Genomic DNA, 19491 nt, shown 5'->3' with positions numbered 1-19491 from the left:
CGGGGGAACTAGCATTTGTTATTTAACTTCTTTCATTCCTCTTTTTTTAAGATACTCAGACTTGCAGGTGCTTAGTGAGATCACTTTCTTTTTTTACCATCACAAACATGAAATTTTTAATGCAGTCTTTTAAAATGTAAAAAGAAGCAGCTGGAAATGTAAGAAGAAGCACTGAATAATATAACATGTTTGTTAAATTTTGTGCTATGTAAATATTTTAATAGATTTCTTGGGTCTTGAACACAACTGAGCTTATTGAATAAATATTTTAAGCTGCATTTTCATGAGTCTTTCAATTTGAAGTTAAGGAAGTTTCTAAATCCATAATTTACTTGATGCTTGCTTGCTTCCAAAGCTAGGTTAACCTCCAGCTAATTTAAATAGGATCTACTCAGCTTTCTACTGAGTACTGGGCACTGTCATCAAAGCCTGGAATCGAACATTTACTGTCATGCAAATTTATAAACAGAATCTATGCCAAAATGGGATCAAGGCATGAATTCTTTAAGGCTTTGCTGCAGCCCTCTTCACAGAGTTGGATCTCTGCATCCCACCACTACAGAAACATGAATACCAACACTTCATTGTTGCATGTTGCGAAATTACTATCTTCTGGGGAATTGATTCAAAAGTGTCTTCTCTTATTACACGGATATATGAGTTGCCTGCCCATACCATCAAACCCAGTATCTTCCAACACTATCTTACCAGTGTTACTTGAGTTCTTATCTGTCAACTGAACACTACTATCTATAGATTGTTAGTAGAAAAAAAAAAATCAAACAGCAAATTTATGAATTCCTCTGAAAGATTGTCAGAATACATCACAAAGTCTGTCCCCCTCTCCTATCTAAACAATACAGAAAATCACATTTCGTGTGTGTTCCTCGTTGCCTCATACATTAAAAAAATGATCAACATTAATTTATAAATATTTTCACATATATAACCTTTTGTACCAAGGCTGTGGGGTCATGTGGTCAGCATGACTAAAACACTTCTGGCACAACAGAACACCCTGACGAGTGCCAGAGTGCATGGAAATGCCGTTTACCTTCCTACCGCAACAGTACCTATTTATCTACTTGCACTGGTATGCTTTAGAACTGACAGGTCGGTAGAAGCTAGGACACAGCAGCAGGAGCTCACCACCGTTGTGTGGATTTGAACTGCTGACCTTCCGATCAGCAAGCCCAAGAGGCTCAGTGGTTTAGACCACAGTGGCACCCACTCCTTTTGTGTGGGGAAGTATCTTTTTGCGACATACTGTTTTACCTGGCAGGCATATATAATACTTTCTAAGATTCTAAGTCCCACAGGAAATATAGATAACTTTTAAAACTACATTTGATACAAGACTAACAGCCACTGATCACTGATTAGGAACTTATGAGTATCTACTTCCAACACAGTTATCTACAATCAGAACTATGAGAATCACAGAAAATTCCTTTTGCTCTGCAGTAACAATCTTGCAATAATGATTCTAGACACACTTACTTAGAGGTTTCATTGAATGAATGCAGTTGGACTTATTTCTATATAAAAGGATTTTAAAGTCCTCAAATAGGCAACGGCTGTGCAACTACAACCCATTGTAATGCAATTACTCTTAAAAATAAAATCAGGATTTTGTTGACATAAAGGTGTGTGTGTGCGCGTGCACACACACAGAGAGAGAGAGAGAGAGGGAGAGAGAGAAAGAGAAAGAGAAAGAGAAAGAGAGAGAGAGAGAGAGAGAGAGAGAGAGAGAGAGAGAGAATCATGCAAGGTAATCAAGAAAACACTTAATTTCTGTTGCAAACTATCCCTAATAAACACTTCCAAGCTGACATCTCTTTCAGTAAGTACAAATGTAGAGGTCAAAGTGCAGAATTCTGAGCTTGCTTTGCCAAAATAACCAACAAATCTCAATATGAGGTTCACAGTGTTTTTCTGAATGGAACCAAAGCTCTGAGGCATCTATGGAAAAATAATTATTTCACTTAAGCAAGTTAATTCTTCTCACGCCTGCCTTCCTTTTTCCTACACAAGGACTATAAGGTAGTCCACACCCCAGGATTCCACTCATACTTCCCACTTGTGCTAGATTGTACAGTAGCAAGAAAAAGCTAAGATCTTAGTGATAAGCCTCACATGACTGAGCCCTATCAGCTGTTATAATCCTCTGGCTACAAAATATATCCCTAAAGCAAAAAAGCAACAATGCCCAGAAATAGCTCAAGTACAGTAATTTATCTGAATCCCTGGCAATTAATGTGACCAGCAGTTTACATAAGGTTTGCTATCTGTAAAGGAAACCTTGTCTTATTCGAATCAGTCCTGCACCTCAAGCAATACACCCACACAAAGGCTGTTCCCTTAAGGCAGCTCACCTTGTAACATGTAAGCTGACAACTGCACAGCTGTTTCAAATGGACACTCCAACCTGCAATGAGAAAAAAAAGAATGTCAAGCAAATTTTAACGGCAGTATGAGGAAATGATTATGGGTCAACGATTTGGAAGGGGCAGATGTAGTAAACCGTTTCAGCGAACTTGACATATTACTCAGAAATATACTTAAAGCACATGTTCCTATAGCACTTGGATTTTTGGAAATGTATGGTTTACATTAAAGGAGCAAATAAGCTTGCCTAAGTCAGCTTAGATCCTACAACTATATGGACTGGGGAATCATTAATATATTCTTCAATTACGCCACACCAAATCTGTCCCAAAAAGACTGCATTTGAATTAAAGGAACCATTAATAACTGACATCACACAGGTTATGCACCACATGCAACAGCACATCCCCATTCTCCTCTTTTGTACATCCTTGCAGAAACCTGACCATAGTCTTTAGGCCAGTGGTTCTCAAACTTACTTCTCCGGGCCACACCCTTTGAGAACCACTGCTTTAGGTGGTAAAAAATTATGAAGATTTCTAAGATGCAATTGTGAATTTTAAATACTAAATCTGAGCAAAGAATCTAAACAAATGGCTTATTATAACTACCAGAGTCCATTAATGTCCACTGCTACAAAGCATGGTAAGTAGCTACTAATACCTTCAGCATCTTGGAGATGCACATGTTCTATATTTGTATCCTAAATTTCCCGCACATATTTGATAAGAGACAAGCCCCCTTCATTTAGCGTAATTATCAACAGTACTTACTTGCCACTCAAAATGTCCTGTTTTAGCTGAAGAACAAATAAATATCTATTTCAGGAAGAAAGAGCAAGAAACATCCGTGAGTTTGTGAACAATTCCAGCACTGGAGAAGAGCAGCAAATATCAGCAGCTAGACTTAATTATGAGATAACGCACTGTGGTCTCTCATTTCAAGTATGGAAACATGGAGCAGTATATTTCATCGCAAGAGAATGAACTTCTAATAAAAGAATATCCAATTTGTAGTTTCTGTTTTCTCTGATTTCCTAGTGTGCAATACTGAAAGGGGTTGGATGGATTTCCCAAACATGTCTAAAAATATTTCTATAAAAGTTCAGTGTTTCCTCAAAACTACAGTTCATTAATGATTTTGTAAAGATTATCAGGACCCAATTTACAGCAAAGGCCAGAGCAGAAGGACTGGGTATAAGGATTACTCACAGCAGAAAGGAAAACGCCCAGCACCAAAGAACTACCAGTTCCCTGAAGTGTTGGGAACTGTATTCACTGTACTGTGGGAATGGAACACCTTGAAACTGTGACAATGTATGTGAGATTCTGCCCAAATGCCTTCCCTGCAATTTTATCATTCAGGGACATTACAGTAGTGAGATATAACCAGGTGGATTGGAATTTTGATTCAACTATGAGTGGGGGAAAAGAGAGACCGCCAACAATCATATTCAGATTAGTATGACAGATACAGCACAAAAAGCAAATGTACTGCAAACAAGCAAGCAATCCTTGTTTTGCACAGGACGCTATGTTCTTGACCCTTGCATGCATTGGAGGCGCCCATGTAAAATGTTCCACCCCTCCCCTCCCCACCCTTTTAGTGATGTTTTGGGGTCACTTCCAGGTTTGGTGCTGTGCATGTGTGTGTGTGATAGGTAAAGGTAAAGGTACCCCTGCCCGTACGGGCCAGTCTTGACAGACTCTGGGGTTGTGCGCCCATCTCACTTAAGAGGCCAGGGGCCAGCGCTGTCCGGAGACACTTCCGGGTCACATGGCCAGCGTGACATCGCTGCTCTGGCCAGAGCCAGAGCCAGAGCCAGACGGAAACGCCGTTTACCTTCCCGCTGGTAAGCGGTCCCTATTTATCTACTTGCACCCGGAGGTGCTTTCGAACTGCTAGGTTGGCAGGCGCTGGGACCGAGCAGCGGGAGCGCACCCCGCCGCAGGGATTCGAACCGCCGACCTTTCGATCGGCAAGCCCTAGGCGCTGAGGCTTTAACCCACAGCGCCACCTGCGTCCCAGGTGTGTGTGATAGACGCACATAAATTGGTCATTGTACTGGATTTGAGATCTCCAGTTTGTATCACTGAATACGACGTACCTGGTGAGCTCTTCACGTAGGTTGTTTGGCTCGGAAGAGTAAAACTTTACACGAAGATGTAGACAGTATGGTGGACCAACTACAAAAGTGAATATATTAGGTTTCTGACAGCAAGGATATTATTTTGTAAATATATTCACTAATAAGAATTCAAAGGGGGTGGGAATCCCTTCTGTAATACTGAGCACACTAGCAAAAAAAGAGAATGCTAAACAAACAGTAGTAGTTTTATATACCAGAAGCCAACTCAGTCTCATTACATTAAGTTGATTTGTCTTGCCAAGAAGAACAGACAAATCTAGGTTAATCCCAATATTACAAGGCTCTATTCCATGAACTGAGAAATCCATCAATCTCAGCTTTGTTACCCCAATCAAATCCTTATAAACTTTGCCCAGGCAGTCTTAAGTTTTGGGGAGTACCTCCAGTTGTTAGTTTGTGTCATAGGAAGACAGCTAGCTAAACATTTTATTGCGGCCGACTCCACACCTCATTTCCTTCCAATGAGAGAAATTCTAAACCAGGAATATGATGTTACTCATGCACCTCCTCAACACCCACTGATTCAGGTCACCCGTAATACCAGATCTTCAAAGTTTCTTCCCCCTTTTGATTTACATTACTAGAACAGTTCCTTTTAAAAAAGTCAATGTATATCAGTCACAGAAAAAATACAAATACACATCACAATAGGTCAGCAAAGCAAAGATTACTAAAGACTCTCCTCCCTGCAAGAGAGGGGAGTGGTTGTGGCCGGGAGCCGGACTCCGCCTCAAGCGAGGGGCGTTTGCCCCCTGCCTCCCACTCACCTGGCTGGCGCCCACACCCACGGGCAGGCACCCAACCAGGTGCCTTCAAGGGGGGGGGGCGTGTACAGCAGCCTAAATTGCTGCGGCGCCAGCCTCCAGCCCTCACTTTTCGTCGTCCCATCGTGAGTCACCCACCCTCCACTCCCTTAGAGCAGGGTTCCAGTTTTCTTTTGGCCTTGCTATGGACCTTAGGTTGGTCACCCTGGTTGTTCGGGTGGCCTGGTAGGAATTTTTCCATTTGGCATTAGGCTTTTTGGTTTTTTCGCCTACCTCGTAGCAATTGTCACAACTTTCATGGTATTGGTGGGTAGGTTAGGCATTGGAATACTGTGTTGTGGTGTCAAAGGGCTAGGTGCGGCCATCGCCTGCGCCTTCAATTTTTGGGTATTCCGTTAAAGGAATCCAGCGGTCGTGTATTCTGTCCAATGCCTGCGTGGCGGGAGGCCATGGCACGACCCTCCGTGACATCTGGGGAGAGCTTATAGTTGGATTAGCAACAACAGGCTCCACCTACTGGTGAATAAACCCCCCTTGTTTTTTAGACTCACCCCTCTCCGAGTGGGTGGAGTCAGCTGACGTAATCCAATGCCTAAGCCAATACCTTTTCACTTGCTGTAATCAATAAAGTTGTGGCCTTTTCTTGCCCATTAACGTTATATCACGTGTCCTTGTGTTTCATTCCACTGCGCGGGGTACGGGTCCTCGAACCACAAAATATAGCTCACCAAATCCATTTTAGTAATACTCATAAAGCAGAAAGTGCAAAAAGAAATGTGCTACAGAATCTTTAAACAATTGGAGCCCCTTTTTTCTTTTCTTTTTTGCCCTGTACTGAATTAACTTTCAATACGTCATGTAGTAAATGTAATGTGAGTCAAAGATCACTTGTAATGCCAGAAACTTGGCATTACAACATTGTTCTTTGAACAGTTTCATACTGCCATGGTATATTTTGGGGAAACAAAGTCTTCGTCGATACTCAAGTAAATCAGATTTTTAAAAACACAAACTTCACTTACTTTTAACTTGTTTTTTAATACTCTTTGTGTTGTCCAACCAGTGCTGAAAGAAAAATTAATAATAATAAACTTTATGCTTTCAACACAAAAATATAGTATGCAAATTAGAAACTCATAGAACAGAACAAGCCAAAATAGTTCCAAGCAGTATAAAGCATTTTAAGAGCAACATATTCAGTGTGCCTGACCTACAGTTAATTGACTGTAACAGCTTGCTAGAATACGTTTCAAGAGGCAAGTTAATAATTTCTCAAGCACTGAAATCATGATCTGCAATTTGCAGCACAAATGTATCTTTGCAAGTCATAGAGCCAGAAAGCTGCAGGGATTGTCAGAATTCTAACATATGTTTCAATGTGTTTCAGGCTGCCATCTTACCAAAGAGATATGGAAAAGATTATATCTCCCATCTACGAAAGGAAAAGGCATGCCAATGTAACTTTTCACTTAAAAGTGCATCCTTTCTATTCAAGCACACAAACTTTCTCACAGTTATGCTTAAAAACTAGTATTGTGGAATGCATTGTCTCTTTCAAGTGCTGACACAAGCATTAGCATGAATTGTTTATACAAGTTCCTCTCAGAGAGCTCAGCAGCTGGAATGAAGCAAGCAGTACAAGATAAAAACTTGCAGATCACATTAAGTTCAGAACATAAGGATGTAGCAGCTAAGTTCACAAAATATGTTAACTACGGGTTGGGTATTTCCTTAAATCTGCCAAGTATTTTTCCTAGGTGATAACATCCTTATATGTAATGATATAATACTGTAGAGTTACCACCTGCGGCCTCAGGCTTTCCTTTAAATACCACTGCTATCATTCAGAATACATTACGTGGCTCTCCACCCCATGCTGTAGTCAATAGTGTGCCGACAGGCATCTTATAATGGAGATGGTTGTCAGACCTGATGCTAGTACAACTTGACATCACCTAATCCTCACTCCCCCAGACTGAGACTGACCCAAAATGGCACATGCAGCCCTGTGATAAATATGGGCTCACCTCTAAACACAGGATGTTCACAATGACAGCAGCTATAGCAACTCTAATCCCACCTGCAGCAAATGTTGATGATACTAATACTAATAATATACCAAAGCCCCAGGATTGCAATTTAAAATACATTATAAGCAGTATGAAACAACATACACCCATCTTACACCATCAAATTTCTAGGCATTTGGGAAACTTGACAAAATTCATCTAAACCAGCAAAGACCACATGATTAAACTGTTCCTGAACTATACCAATGGAGTAGCAGTAGTGGAATCATAATTAAATGACAGCTGTTGTTGTTCTTGTTGTTGTTGTTAGGTAATTCCGTAATTACCACCATTATATTTGTAAGCTTGTTTACATAATAATTTGTGTGTTAACTAATATTATTTGAACTCCAAATAACATTAAACTATTTGTGGTTTAACTGGATTGATCTTCCCTACAAAAACCAAGAAGCATGCGAAATAGTTAACGTTTGCCTTTTTAGAACTGTGTTTTAAAGTATTTGACCAACACAAGAGTTTTGCAACTTCAAGAATATATCTGTAACTTAGATAACTGTATTCTCTTAAAGTGTGAATCAATTTTCCCCATCTGCAGCCACATACAAAAACAGCTAATGTTTCATGGGCAAGTGTCAAACTTCTCATACTGTTTATTTATACCTGTGGGGAAAACGTTTTCTGTGACCAGCTTAATGTGACCAACATTGCTTGTGAACAAGTCACTCACTCACACGCAACCTACAAAACAAGACCTCACTAATATTTATTCCTAACATACCATTTCTTCTCAGGTATCAAAAGCAAAAGCAAAACTACCAATAAAATAACGGGTTGTTAAATGAATTGAAAAGTATTTAGCTAAAAGTTAGTGAAAAAATTAAGAGAAATTCTGAATCATTCTGCATGCCCTGCTTCTGGATGTTTCACTCATGTGTAGTAGAACTGTTGCCAGATAATAAAACTTTGGAAAACTATCTTTAAAAAGATACATAGCATGTTAACTATATAGGAAGATAAAAAAGGGCCTGTTGGTTGATATTTTCATGGAACTGCCCTACTGCTTTGGAACGAAATAAAATTATTTCATTCAGTGCAATCAATCAATTATAGGAAGTTATACCATAAGCATGCCTTCTTTGGATAGTTTTCCATCAGTTGTCTGCACCCATCCAACATAAGTTTCCTTTGGTAAGAAAACAAATCCACCAAAGTAGAGTATTACAAGTGCTATGGTGCCGTATACATAAACAATAGGGACAGGGAAGGAAGAAAAGAAAAGAAAAGAAAAGAGAAAAGAGAAAAGAGAAAGAGAAAAAGAAAAAGAAAAAGAAAGATGTTCCCAGACTGTAGGGCAAAGTATAAGTTTGCTTCATCTCCAATCTGTTTTCTTTCACCTCCTCCACATTCCACAGAAAGGCAGTTAACAGACCAGAGACAGGCACCGACACCACTTAGTTCAACTCAGTTCCTAACACCAGCGCCATCTCCAAGAGTTCAGCTTGACTGGCACACAGAAGAGGGGGAGGGAATTACTTTTACAGAACAAAGCCTGGGAGACACTGAGACCTGATCTCATGTTGCAGTTGCACTTGGTAACTATACTTTACTCCAAGTAAACTGCAACACAATGCTTGGAATATATTACTTTTCCTACCGCAGCTGTCAAATTCAGCAGGGTCAGGCACGAACTCTAATCCTGCAGAAATACACACTTCACGAAACAAGGCAAGGTTATGGTAAGAGTAATGGGTCAAAAGATTAAGCCAGAGGATACTCCCTACTGAAAAATTTACAATCTGAGAAAGTGTCCTGCAACTTTTTTGGCCTGAGCCAAGCTACTCACAGATCTCCCTACTATTGGGCTGCTAGCCATCCCTGCAAGCCATGAACCTCCTGCTGTAATTACAAAATCAATACATGCAAAAGCCTTTTTCCTCCTGGGATGATTTTTATGATTTTTGATGATTTCCTGGGCAGTAGGTTTAAGGTTGAATATACAGCACTAAGGTGAATTATTTGCATTGGTGTTGTTTAGGGTCCCTTCTAACTCAATGTTAACCAAAAATACAATGGGAGGGGGAAGCAACAGAGACACTGGAACAAAAAAGTCTCTTGAATTTTAAAGGCAACTCCCAAATTATACTCACAGAATTAGCCTGTACTACATCAACATCATTCAAGATTCAACTATTTGTATAAAAGGCAGAGCTCATTAAAATAAAAAAGACATGGTCTTTAACACCATTTTTATATACCTGACAAACATTAGCACTGCATCACAATAAACAGAAAGCTGAAGCAATTGCATTAGACTGAGCAATGCACTCTTCCAAGTGCACAATGACCAGCTGAATGCAAACAAATATAAATTGCCTAAAGCAAGTAAATCATACAGTATCAAGTGAGGCTCATGGAACCCTAGGCTATAAGAACAAGTCACAAGAAAAGGTCAGAAGAGTTTTTCATTGCACTGGCATGTGAGGTGGTGGAAATGCAATGAAGAACTACCAAAATAATCTCAGTTGTGAAATTCTATGTAATATATACAGACACACTTAATTAACCAAGATCATGACTAAATTGTGTGTGCTTGGTGCATATGCCTTTTGACTGAATCATGAATTTAAGACTGGGTAGAAACAGTCCAGCAACACACACACAAACCAGAAAGGTTTTGTGCCTGACCAGAACACCAAAAAAGATTTCTAACAATCCTGGAAGATGGGATTACTAGAGCCCTGCATTCTCAGAACACACAGAACTGCAACTGCACTGAAGTCAGATCTGACATTTGGAATGATAGTTTTTCTCAGATGACCTTAAAGCAGGGGTGGGGATCCTTTTCTGCCTCGTGGACCAGATCCTTATCTCCTCACCCCTGGAAGGCCAAATCATAGTGGTGGTAGGTGACACTGAGCTTTGAAGGCAACACCAAAATTAACCCCCTCACCAATCAACTTATTTCTCCCCCATCAGAGTGATGTCAGTTGACCAGCAGATAAGTGTGCTTTTAAAAGCATGGCCTGGAGGGGCAGAGTTTTCCCACCCCTGCCTTAAAGTTTCTATGATGCTGCATTAAGATTTTATGGGTCAGGTCTGGGGCACTGAGACGTCATACACACACCTCCACAGAAAGCCCAATGGGTTTTTACCCCCCTCTGACCCTCCTTTCTAATGGTTCTGTCCAAAGCGGCCTTTAAACTATGGCCTTTAAACCAGGACCTTTAAACTATGATCCAATAAACATGTGTGTAATGTAACATGAATTACATGCAACAAAGACTCCAAGGCACTAAAAAAATACTTTTAATACTATGAAAGAAACAAAAGTCATGAACTTCTATTATTTTATTGTCTTGATTTGTTTGATTTACTTCAATACAAATTAAAAGGGGGGGGGAATTAAACATATTCTCATTTTTGAGATTTGAATTAGAAACAACAACTCTCTGATCCATAATTTTATCTATCAAAACCAGGACAGAGGACATGAAAAAGGGAAACTGATTTTATACTGAATTTCAGGACAATTTCTTAAACTCATCTATAAATTTTGTTGTACCAAGAACAACTTAACACTTGCACAAATCTTGTGTTTGGCCTGGTATGATTTAATTAACTTTACTACTGTAAGAAGAAAAAAACAACTCATGCCACTCACTGCTACTTGTGCAGAATCCATGAATCGTAATCCAAAATAGTCATTTTCAATGAGGTCCAGATGGTACATGATCTGTTCAAACAGCTGCTGTCCTTTGGCTTTTTTCTGAAATTACAAGAGGAACTTGTGTTAGTAAGAGGCTGATTAGTTGATGATTAACCTTATTTTTGAGGGCAATTCTGCATGCATTCAGAAATTCCAGTAAAAACAATAATGCATTGCTACTCTCTAGACACCAATTCTGTCAACTGCTTATATTACTTCTAATAGCAAACCTGATAGCCTTTGACTATCATTTTGGTAACAAAACCGAAGGCAATGGTTTCTGCATATTCACTTTATACTCTCTCACACATATACACAAAAATAGCCTCAAGAAGACTGAGCATGCTTCTTGCCCTCCAGGAAGCACAAGATTTATCTGATTAATTTCTATGCCATCCTTCATGTGTAGACTCCAGTTTACAGATATATTAAAACCACAAAAATTAATATAACTACATCAAAATCACAATTAAAATTAAATCATATCAGTGGAGAAGGGGGGGGGTGCTTCTTCCAATTCTGATTAATAACTCCCTGCCCAGTTCAGCAGAAAAATTAACAGCTTAAAACTATCCAGAGATGGAATTAGGGTTCAGAGATGCGTACCATGAATATATGGATCCTGTAAACTCAATTTCCCCACCCCCACTCTCCCCAAAAGTATAGTAGAGGGGAAAGCACCTCCTTCCCAGCACTGTGACTGCCAGGTTCAGGACTACATGAGCATCTTTCTTCTCCCCTAAACTCAATCTCAGCAATCACTATCTCTAGATCGCTGACCTTAACGAACCAGAAGTTACTGATCTAGTCCTGAAACTCAGCACCCTTATGAACTGCATGATAACTGTTATTTCCCAACTGTTTTACCTCATCTATAATCTCCCACTGCCCCAACTTCTTTTAATATTCATTACTGAATCCAAAGTTACTGAAAAAATAAACACATTAAACATTTAAGAACTCATTGGAACAATATGCAGCCTGTAATTCTGGAGGTCCAGAGGCCCTTTCTTCAACCTATGAACTTCACAGAATTGCAGATTTCATTTCTGGCCTCTACAGTCACAAATAATGTGAATATGCGTAGGCAAAAACACCGAACAAAATGATTTGCAGTGCCACACGAATTGCTCAACATAACCTCACAAACACTCAATGACTTCATTTAGAATCACTTCATTTGAAACGGAATTGAAGAGTAAATCTAAAGATGTCACCAAAAATATTTATGTTTCTCAGTGCTCTGACAATGTTCTTGGTGTCTCAATTCTTGAGACGCTAAGTTTGACAGCAAACTTTACATTGCACTCATGAAAGCCCACAATAGTCAAATAGCTTGTTTCAGGAAGGCTAAGAACCCTATTCCAAATGGGTGCTGCAGCTCTGGCTGCCAATTAACTACTCGGCTAGTTACAAGGTGCTGGTACTGATGCACAAAGCCCTATACAGCTGAGGACCAGGACAAAAATATCATCTCCTTCCCTTATATATCCAATCATCCATTGTGCTCTGCAGGGCAGGGCCTCCTGCAGGTACCATCTTATCAGGTCATATCAGGCACTACTTCTACTGCCTGTTTGGTGTTTGTTAAGATCTTCCACTTTCAACAAGCCCTCTGAGAGAAGAGTTTTATCTTAGTCAGTATCTGTATTGGATTTGAAATTGTTTTTATAGATGCATTTTAAAATTTGTTTTATTGCATTGTGAAATTGCTCCTAGATGCTTCAAAACGTCTAGCTGGGTGCAGAAAAAATGGTACTGATGTTAAAAAGTTTGAGGAAAGAAAGAATGTCCCTAAGCATCCATCCACAATGCAGCTACTAGAATTTTCCACCCAGGGTCGCCTTGATCTCCGGCCTGCTCTTTCCCATGCCCAGCCACCCAGAGAGGTTAAATAGCAAAAAAGAAAGAAAGAAAGAAAGAAAGAAAGGAAAGGAAACCCACAAAAATACTGCAAAGTTTGTGGCCAGAAAGTTTAAAGTAATTGACATGGAGAACAGGGCTGTATTTACTGGAAAAAGAAAAGAGTAATTCACAATCTCTGCATTCACCACAGTAAGATTTTATGCAAGTGATCTTTTGTGTGTATTGTGCCTCAACTTTTTAAATACAGCAATCCTATGGGTTTTGCAATATAACCCCACCCCACAAGCCTTTGTCTGTCAAAATGGTAACTATACATTCTACAATGTGAGGCAAAACAACACACATAATTGTTACCAGTGAAATAATAATAAACAGAACATTTTCAATGGAACAGCAAAACAGTGGAAAAATTTCCACACCACATCATTACTAACAACTCCTGAGGTTTCTGAAAAAAGCAGGTAGTCACAACTAAAACAAAGCAGCCCTCTTTGGTTGATCTATAGCAGGCATGTCCAACAGGTCGATCGCGATCAATAGCCTCACGTTAGTGTTAGATCGCGGGTTAGTAATGACTCCGCCTTCTGCCCCTGGTGCTAGCTGTCTGCTTAGCTGGCGTAAATGTAAAAGGACGCTGAAAGTAGAAGCAATGTTGTCTGTAGCGCTGCCCTCCAAAAAGCTCAATAACTTTGGCTTGTCCCCCCCAAAAAAGCTTAACAACTATTAGCAATGACAATGGGTAGATCACTGCCAGCTTTTTTTGTACTGGGAGTAGATTGCATTCTCTTGGGAGTTGGACGTGCCTGCTCTATACAGTGGTACTTTGGGTTAAGAACTTAATTCGTTCTGGAGGTCTGTTCTTAACCTGAAACTGTTCCTAACCTGAAGCACCACTTTAGCTAATGGGGCCTCCCGCTGCCGCCACGCACGACTTCTGTTCTCATCCTGAAGCAAAGTTCTTAACCTGAGGTACTATTTCTGGGTTAGTGGAGTCTGTAACCTGAAGTGTCTGTAACCTGAAGTGTCTGTAACCTGAAGCGTCTGTAACCCGAGGTACCACTGTAGCTTACAACACAGGCAAATGGTAATGCACAATCTATACACTTTTCTTCAGAGAGAGAGAGAAAGAAAGAATTGCACTTATATTCAGTGGTACCTCGGGTTACATATGCTTCAGGTTACATACGTTTCACACTCCGCCCACTCTTTAAAGGGAGCGCAGCTCTTGGGGGAGCCTTAGCTGCGTGCAGCCTCTCCCGAGCAAGGGGAGCCTTCATCCCCTGCCCGGGAGAGGCTGCCCGCGGCTATCCCATAAGCCAGGACAGCAAGCGGGATTGCTGTGCAGCGATCCCACTTGCTGTCCTGGCTTCTGGGATTCAGAATATTTTTTTTTCTTGTTTTCCTCTTCCAGAAACTAGGTGCGCCTTATGGTCTGGTGCGTCTTATAGAGCGAAAAATACGGTATATTAAGCTGGTGTATGTAGCTTGATCAGTAATATTCACTAGTGAACAGTGATCAGAAAGCTGCCTCGGTTAAGTGGGCAGCCCACTCTCTTATGTGTTGGCTTAAGCAAATATTTCCTAGAGCAAATACTATGCTTCTCCAGTGCAATATTGCTAGGTCAGCTCAGCTTCCTGCCAGATGTTCCAGTTCCAAATCTTGCTGCCAAGAATGACAAATATAGGGTTATGTAACTATCGACTTATCCTCCCTTTTTCCATATACCAGTACAGTGTTGGTATGACTTCATGGTTCACATCACTGCAGTTTCTAAAATCAGACCAAGGAACCAATAAAAATAGACAAGGATATCTATTTATCTATCTATCTGGATATTAAACATGGATGTATCTTTGTGTGTGTATTAACCCGTCAACTCAAATGTTTCCAGAGTAGAACATGGAAAACATTAAAATAATAAAAACCAGAAATTTGAAGGCTGGTCCCTGTGCTTCAATCTCTTATGTTTGTCAAAGTGCTTTTATATTGGTGCCCTTTGTACATAGTAAACAGTGAAATTATGAAATTAACTGTGTCCCTTGAATGGAGCTATGCCATATTTTCCTTGTTAATTTCAGTTAGGCTGGAAATCAAAGTTCATAAAGTGGAATGTCCAGGCATTGGATTAAGAGAGAAATTGAGCACAAATTGAAATGTGTAAATTTCAATCTGCTAGTGTGTTGCACATTAACTACACAAAATGTATATCCTGTTACAATTACAGTGGTACCTCAGGTTAAGTACTTAATTCGTTCTGGAGGTCCGTTCTTAACCTGAAACTGTTCTTAACCTGAAGCACCACTTTAGCTAATGGGGCCTCCCGCTGCTGCTGCGCCTCTGGAGCACGATTTCTGTTCACATCTTGAAGCAAAGTTCTTAACCTGAGGTACTATTTCTGGGTTAGCAGAGTCTGTAACCTGAAGCGTCTGTAACCTGAAGTGTATGTAACCCGAGGTACCACTGTATAAGCACTTTGAATTTAGCAAACTGGCAGTCCCAAACGACTATTAATTTCTTTTCAGCAGGCTGCACCATACAGCAGTCTAGCTGTCATGTTTTGCACTAACTGCTGCTCAAGGGCATCCCCACGTTCAACACATTACAGTAATCCAACCTTGAGGACAGTAATACACAGCTCACTGTGGCTACTCTGGCTGAAAACCATGACATGAGCACAATGATCTAATTCAACTCTGAGATAAAGAAGAACACAATCATTCTCTCAAACATGAGTCAACCATGTTGAAAAAGTAATGTAATTATCATACCGGCAAGTCCACACTGACATCAGTTCCATCCAGCAAAGAGACACGGCATGTAATTATGGATTTCTCATCTCCAGCAGCAGGGATGTGAGTTGCAGCTCGCTGGGCCTCTCTTAGCCGTTCCTTCTCAGCATGTTTGCGCATAGACCTGCGCCCAAGCGTTCGTCGAAAGAAACTCAGCATCGTTACTAAACAGGCCAATAAAAGGTTGTGAATGTTTCAAAAGGAAAAAGTCTAACAGCTTTCAAATGAACTATTTCAAAATCAAGGCAGGTAAATATCCACATCTCACTAAATTTCTAAGTAATTATGCACTATAGAAAAGAAGCAGAAAAGCAGATATTTGTAATGCTCCTGAAAGGGTCAGTTCCCCTGCCAAGAGAACTTAGCAGCCCTACAGCAATTAGAAGTGCTGCTTTCAGACACCACCTGGAAATAAGACATCTCAAGAACTCAGCTGTCAACTTGCAGGTGCTTGATTCAAAAGCATGCCCAGATCCTTCTGAGGCTGCAGCACCCATGCAATTCATGACTGCAAAACATTAGTAATAGGACTAGGGACAAAGAAGAAGGAAGTTCAGATTTACAACAGAATCCCATAAGGCAGAGAGGGAGAGAAAGAATGTAGGTAGGTCACAGTGTCTCTCATACTTTTATGGCACTAGGAAATCATTTTAAGGGCTACTTAAGGAGGCTCCGCTTTAAATGCATGTTTTAGAATACAACTTTTTGACAAGTAAGATGGAGCTACACCCTACACAATGAGAAGACAAATATACCTCTCAGTAGCATGGTACATAGTTGTTTAAATAGTTCAACATTTGTTCTTGAATACTTTGGAATTCACAGCTTACTGGACACAGCGGGCCTAGAGGCTTCAAAATCAGCCTCCACATTCACTTTTCTGTTTCAAGAACAAAGAGCATGCTCACACATGTTAGGTTCTGCTTGGTACAAAGCAGATTTTGTCTGCATAAAGATTACAGGAAGGTTTCGAGGAAGGACAAGGGAAGCTAGCCCACCCACATACAGTACACATTAAGGGCACTCAAAAGTTTACACCTTGCATGACTCATAACTGAATCCAAACAATCTGGACCCTTGACAGAAGTTTCAGTCTCCACTATGAGCCAAAAAGGATAAACTGGCACATACGCCTTCCACCTTCTGTCTGTCTGGGCTTGCCTGCCACATGCTATCACTGTGAGAGGCTGGAATTCTTAAAAGGTTAAATTAGCACAACTGGAAGATTAAAATTTTAAACTACTCCAGATTTATTGACTATGGCATAAGCCCCTAGTAATATCAATATAATCCAATAATATCTACTTCTATTCAGAATGTTAATTCTGCCCAAAGAGAAGAAGCATTTATCTCCTTTAATTCTGTGTTTGTTCCTTGGCTTTTAAATAACTCTAGCTTAGAAAATAGCATCTCTGAATTCTTATACATATACATAGCGGTCTCATACTGAAACTGGTTCACCTGCTTCTATATTGTCTACTTTGGCTTGCAAAGCTTTGAGAGGTCTCAGACAGAGATCTTTTCTAGCTAAGTTCTTTCATTCAAGCTTCTGAAGCTGAACTGAAGCTGGCATTTATGTATGCTTGCCACCTGCTGCATCACTGAACTATTGTCCCCTCCCATATAGGATAGCTAGTGGAAGGTTTGGAGAACAAGAACATGTATTTATTCTAAGGCGTTTCATTGTTCAAAGCCCTTTATTGTGCAACCTCCCACATCATACAACCTGAGGCTGACAAGTACTCACTACCAGATACTAGAATGCCTGACCCACTTTCATTGCCACACCTGTTTGCTGAGCCACCCTGTACCCCTTTCCATAAACACATAGACTGAAGATGATGTGGAACTCACACCTGCCGAGAGCATCTTTTCACCTCGAGGTAGATGCACATATCTTACAGTATGATCTCTTATGTGATATGTAAAACTGATGAAAGAGCAGCTCAGAAAACCAGTAAAACACATGCAAGGAATTTTGTTCAACATGTGAACAAGCTAAAGCTGAAATGACATAGTCATTGTAGTAACCAGTTGTGCAACTGGTGTGTTTATTAAATAAAGACACATGTGTCTCACTGATATGGAACTTCAGAGGGGCTCTTAAAGGCCAATAATGAGCACTGAACAAAATTTGGAATTAGGTCTGGGGTCTGCCAGTCAGTGCAACATCATACTGCAAAGCCACCTCAAATCTCCCTATTTTTTTTTTTTTAAATGTACCCCCCAAACCTCAAGCACAATAACCTCAACACTCCCCAAGATTTAGAATTGTACATCACTTTCCACTGAGAAAGTTCCAAGGTGATTTACAATAAAAACTAAGACCTCTTCTGTGGTTTGTTTGTTTTTTAAAGAAACTGAACAACACTGCCAATTTATTTCAAGGTTAGGCAACCAACAAATCAGTTTTGTTTTGTGAAGCCTGCAAATATCAGAACTGGCAAGCATACAGTATGTTATTGTTTCTGAACAAGCCCTCAACAAATATTCAAAACAGAGAACAGCTTGCACTGCAACTATTTGAACTGTTCAAGCTTAAATTTCCTCTCCTGACAAGATGTTTCATGATGTCTAAAGTAAAAGAGGAAACCCACATAACAGCAATGAGTGGCATTCAACTAAGTTTCACAGACTTAGACCAACTGAAATTAATGAACATTACTAAATTAGGTCCATTCATTTCAACAGGTCTACTCTGAGCAAAACTTGGTTGAACAACACACAATATTTTTACTATTGTGGCATAACCGTGGACAGCATATCTATGATATGTATAGGATGCTAAAGTAGTACTGGAAAAAGGACCACTTCCCCAATACCCAACAGATAATAGCAGGACAGGTCAAGAGGTAGAGGTAAGAATAACAAACAATACAGTTTAGGGAAGAGGCTCAATATATAGCTCGAGACTATGGTTAGTCTCTCCAAACATTAACTATAACCAGACAAGAAGGGTCCAGAGTGTATTTTTGTTTCAGGCACAAGGCTGGTCTCTAGAAAAGGGGAAAATATCACTCTGAACCAGGTTTCAAGAAGAGGGATTTTTAAAAATTATTTGCAAAAACTGAGCATTTTAAAGGGGGGTGGCAGTATTGTCTCTGCATCATTTGTCAACAAAACAAAGGGGTTGCCTCAGAGCTGTCTATATTATGACTGGAAACTGGGAAGAAGTGTTCTATGCTTTACCTCCTTGCATATTCAAGTAATCAGTAAGAACTGAGTCATGATGAACTCCACACCCCACAAAAAAACCTGTTCAGCTCCACATAGGGGCTCATTTCATATTTTGAGGATCCTAGTTTTAAGTAAGTGGAAATTCATTTGGCTATGACAAAGGAAATGAATATACATGAGAAGCAGGGTGGGGTAGGAGGTGGCAAGTGTTGCACACTACATGGTTAATGGCTTACTATGAACAAGAACTCACTGCATGATCACAGCTGCTTCACTACACTCTTTTCCTTGCACGAACAAGCAGCCATGAAGTTTGGCTTGTTGCTATGCCCAAACCAGGCATTGTGGTTTATTTCGCCAGCAAGCCAAATTTAGTTTATGACTTGCTGCCTATAGTGGGGAGGACCACACATTCAGAATAAGGCCATAGCATCCTGACACCAGAAAGGAAACAGATATGGGACCATGTGAATAAAATAATGCCCAAGAAAGTACAGAGTACCTTTCCATCATAACTAACTACATCCACGTCCATTCAAGGAAATAAATGCTTTCAGGTCTCACAGAGCTGGGATTGAACTAATGACACCTCTTGGTTTAGACATTAAGGTGATGAAACAT

General features: G+C 40.1%; 1 protein-coding gene across 1 annotated transcript in view; it reads right to left on the bottom strand.

Annotated features, from left to right (window-relative positions):
* The window catches only part of EPB41L5 (erythrocyte membrane protein band 4.1 like 5), a 56287-nt gene that overhangs the window by 35748 nt on the left and 1048 nt on the right, over nt 1–19491 (bottom strand). Inside the window, exons 2-7 of the mRNA XM_079968805.1 lie at nt 15673–15857; nt 10993–11097; nt 6324–6366; nt 4496–4574; nt 3162–3206; nt 2376–2428 (exon numbers count right to left, since the gene is read on the bottom strand). Coding sequence (XP_079824931.1) covers nt 2376–2428; nt 3162–3206; nt 4496–4574; nt 6324–6366; nt 10993–11097; nt 15673–15852 — 505 coding nt within the window. The 5' untranslated portion in view covers nt 15853–15857. The remainder of the gene's footprint in view (nt 1–2375; nt 2429–3161; nt 3207–4495; nt 4575–6323; nt 6367–10992; nt 11098–15672; nt 15858–19491) is intronic.

This window comes from Podarcis cretensis (assembly GCF_951804945.1).
Source record: "Podarcis cretensis genome assembly, chromosome: 1".
In the NCBI taxonomy this organism is placed as follows: Eukaryota; Metazoa; Chordata; class Lepidosauria; order Squamata; family Lacertidae; genus Podarcis; species Podarcis cretensis.
This window is presented reverse-complemented; position numbering and strand designations above follow the sequence as displayed.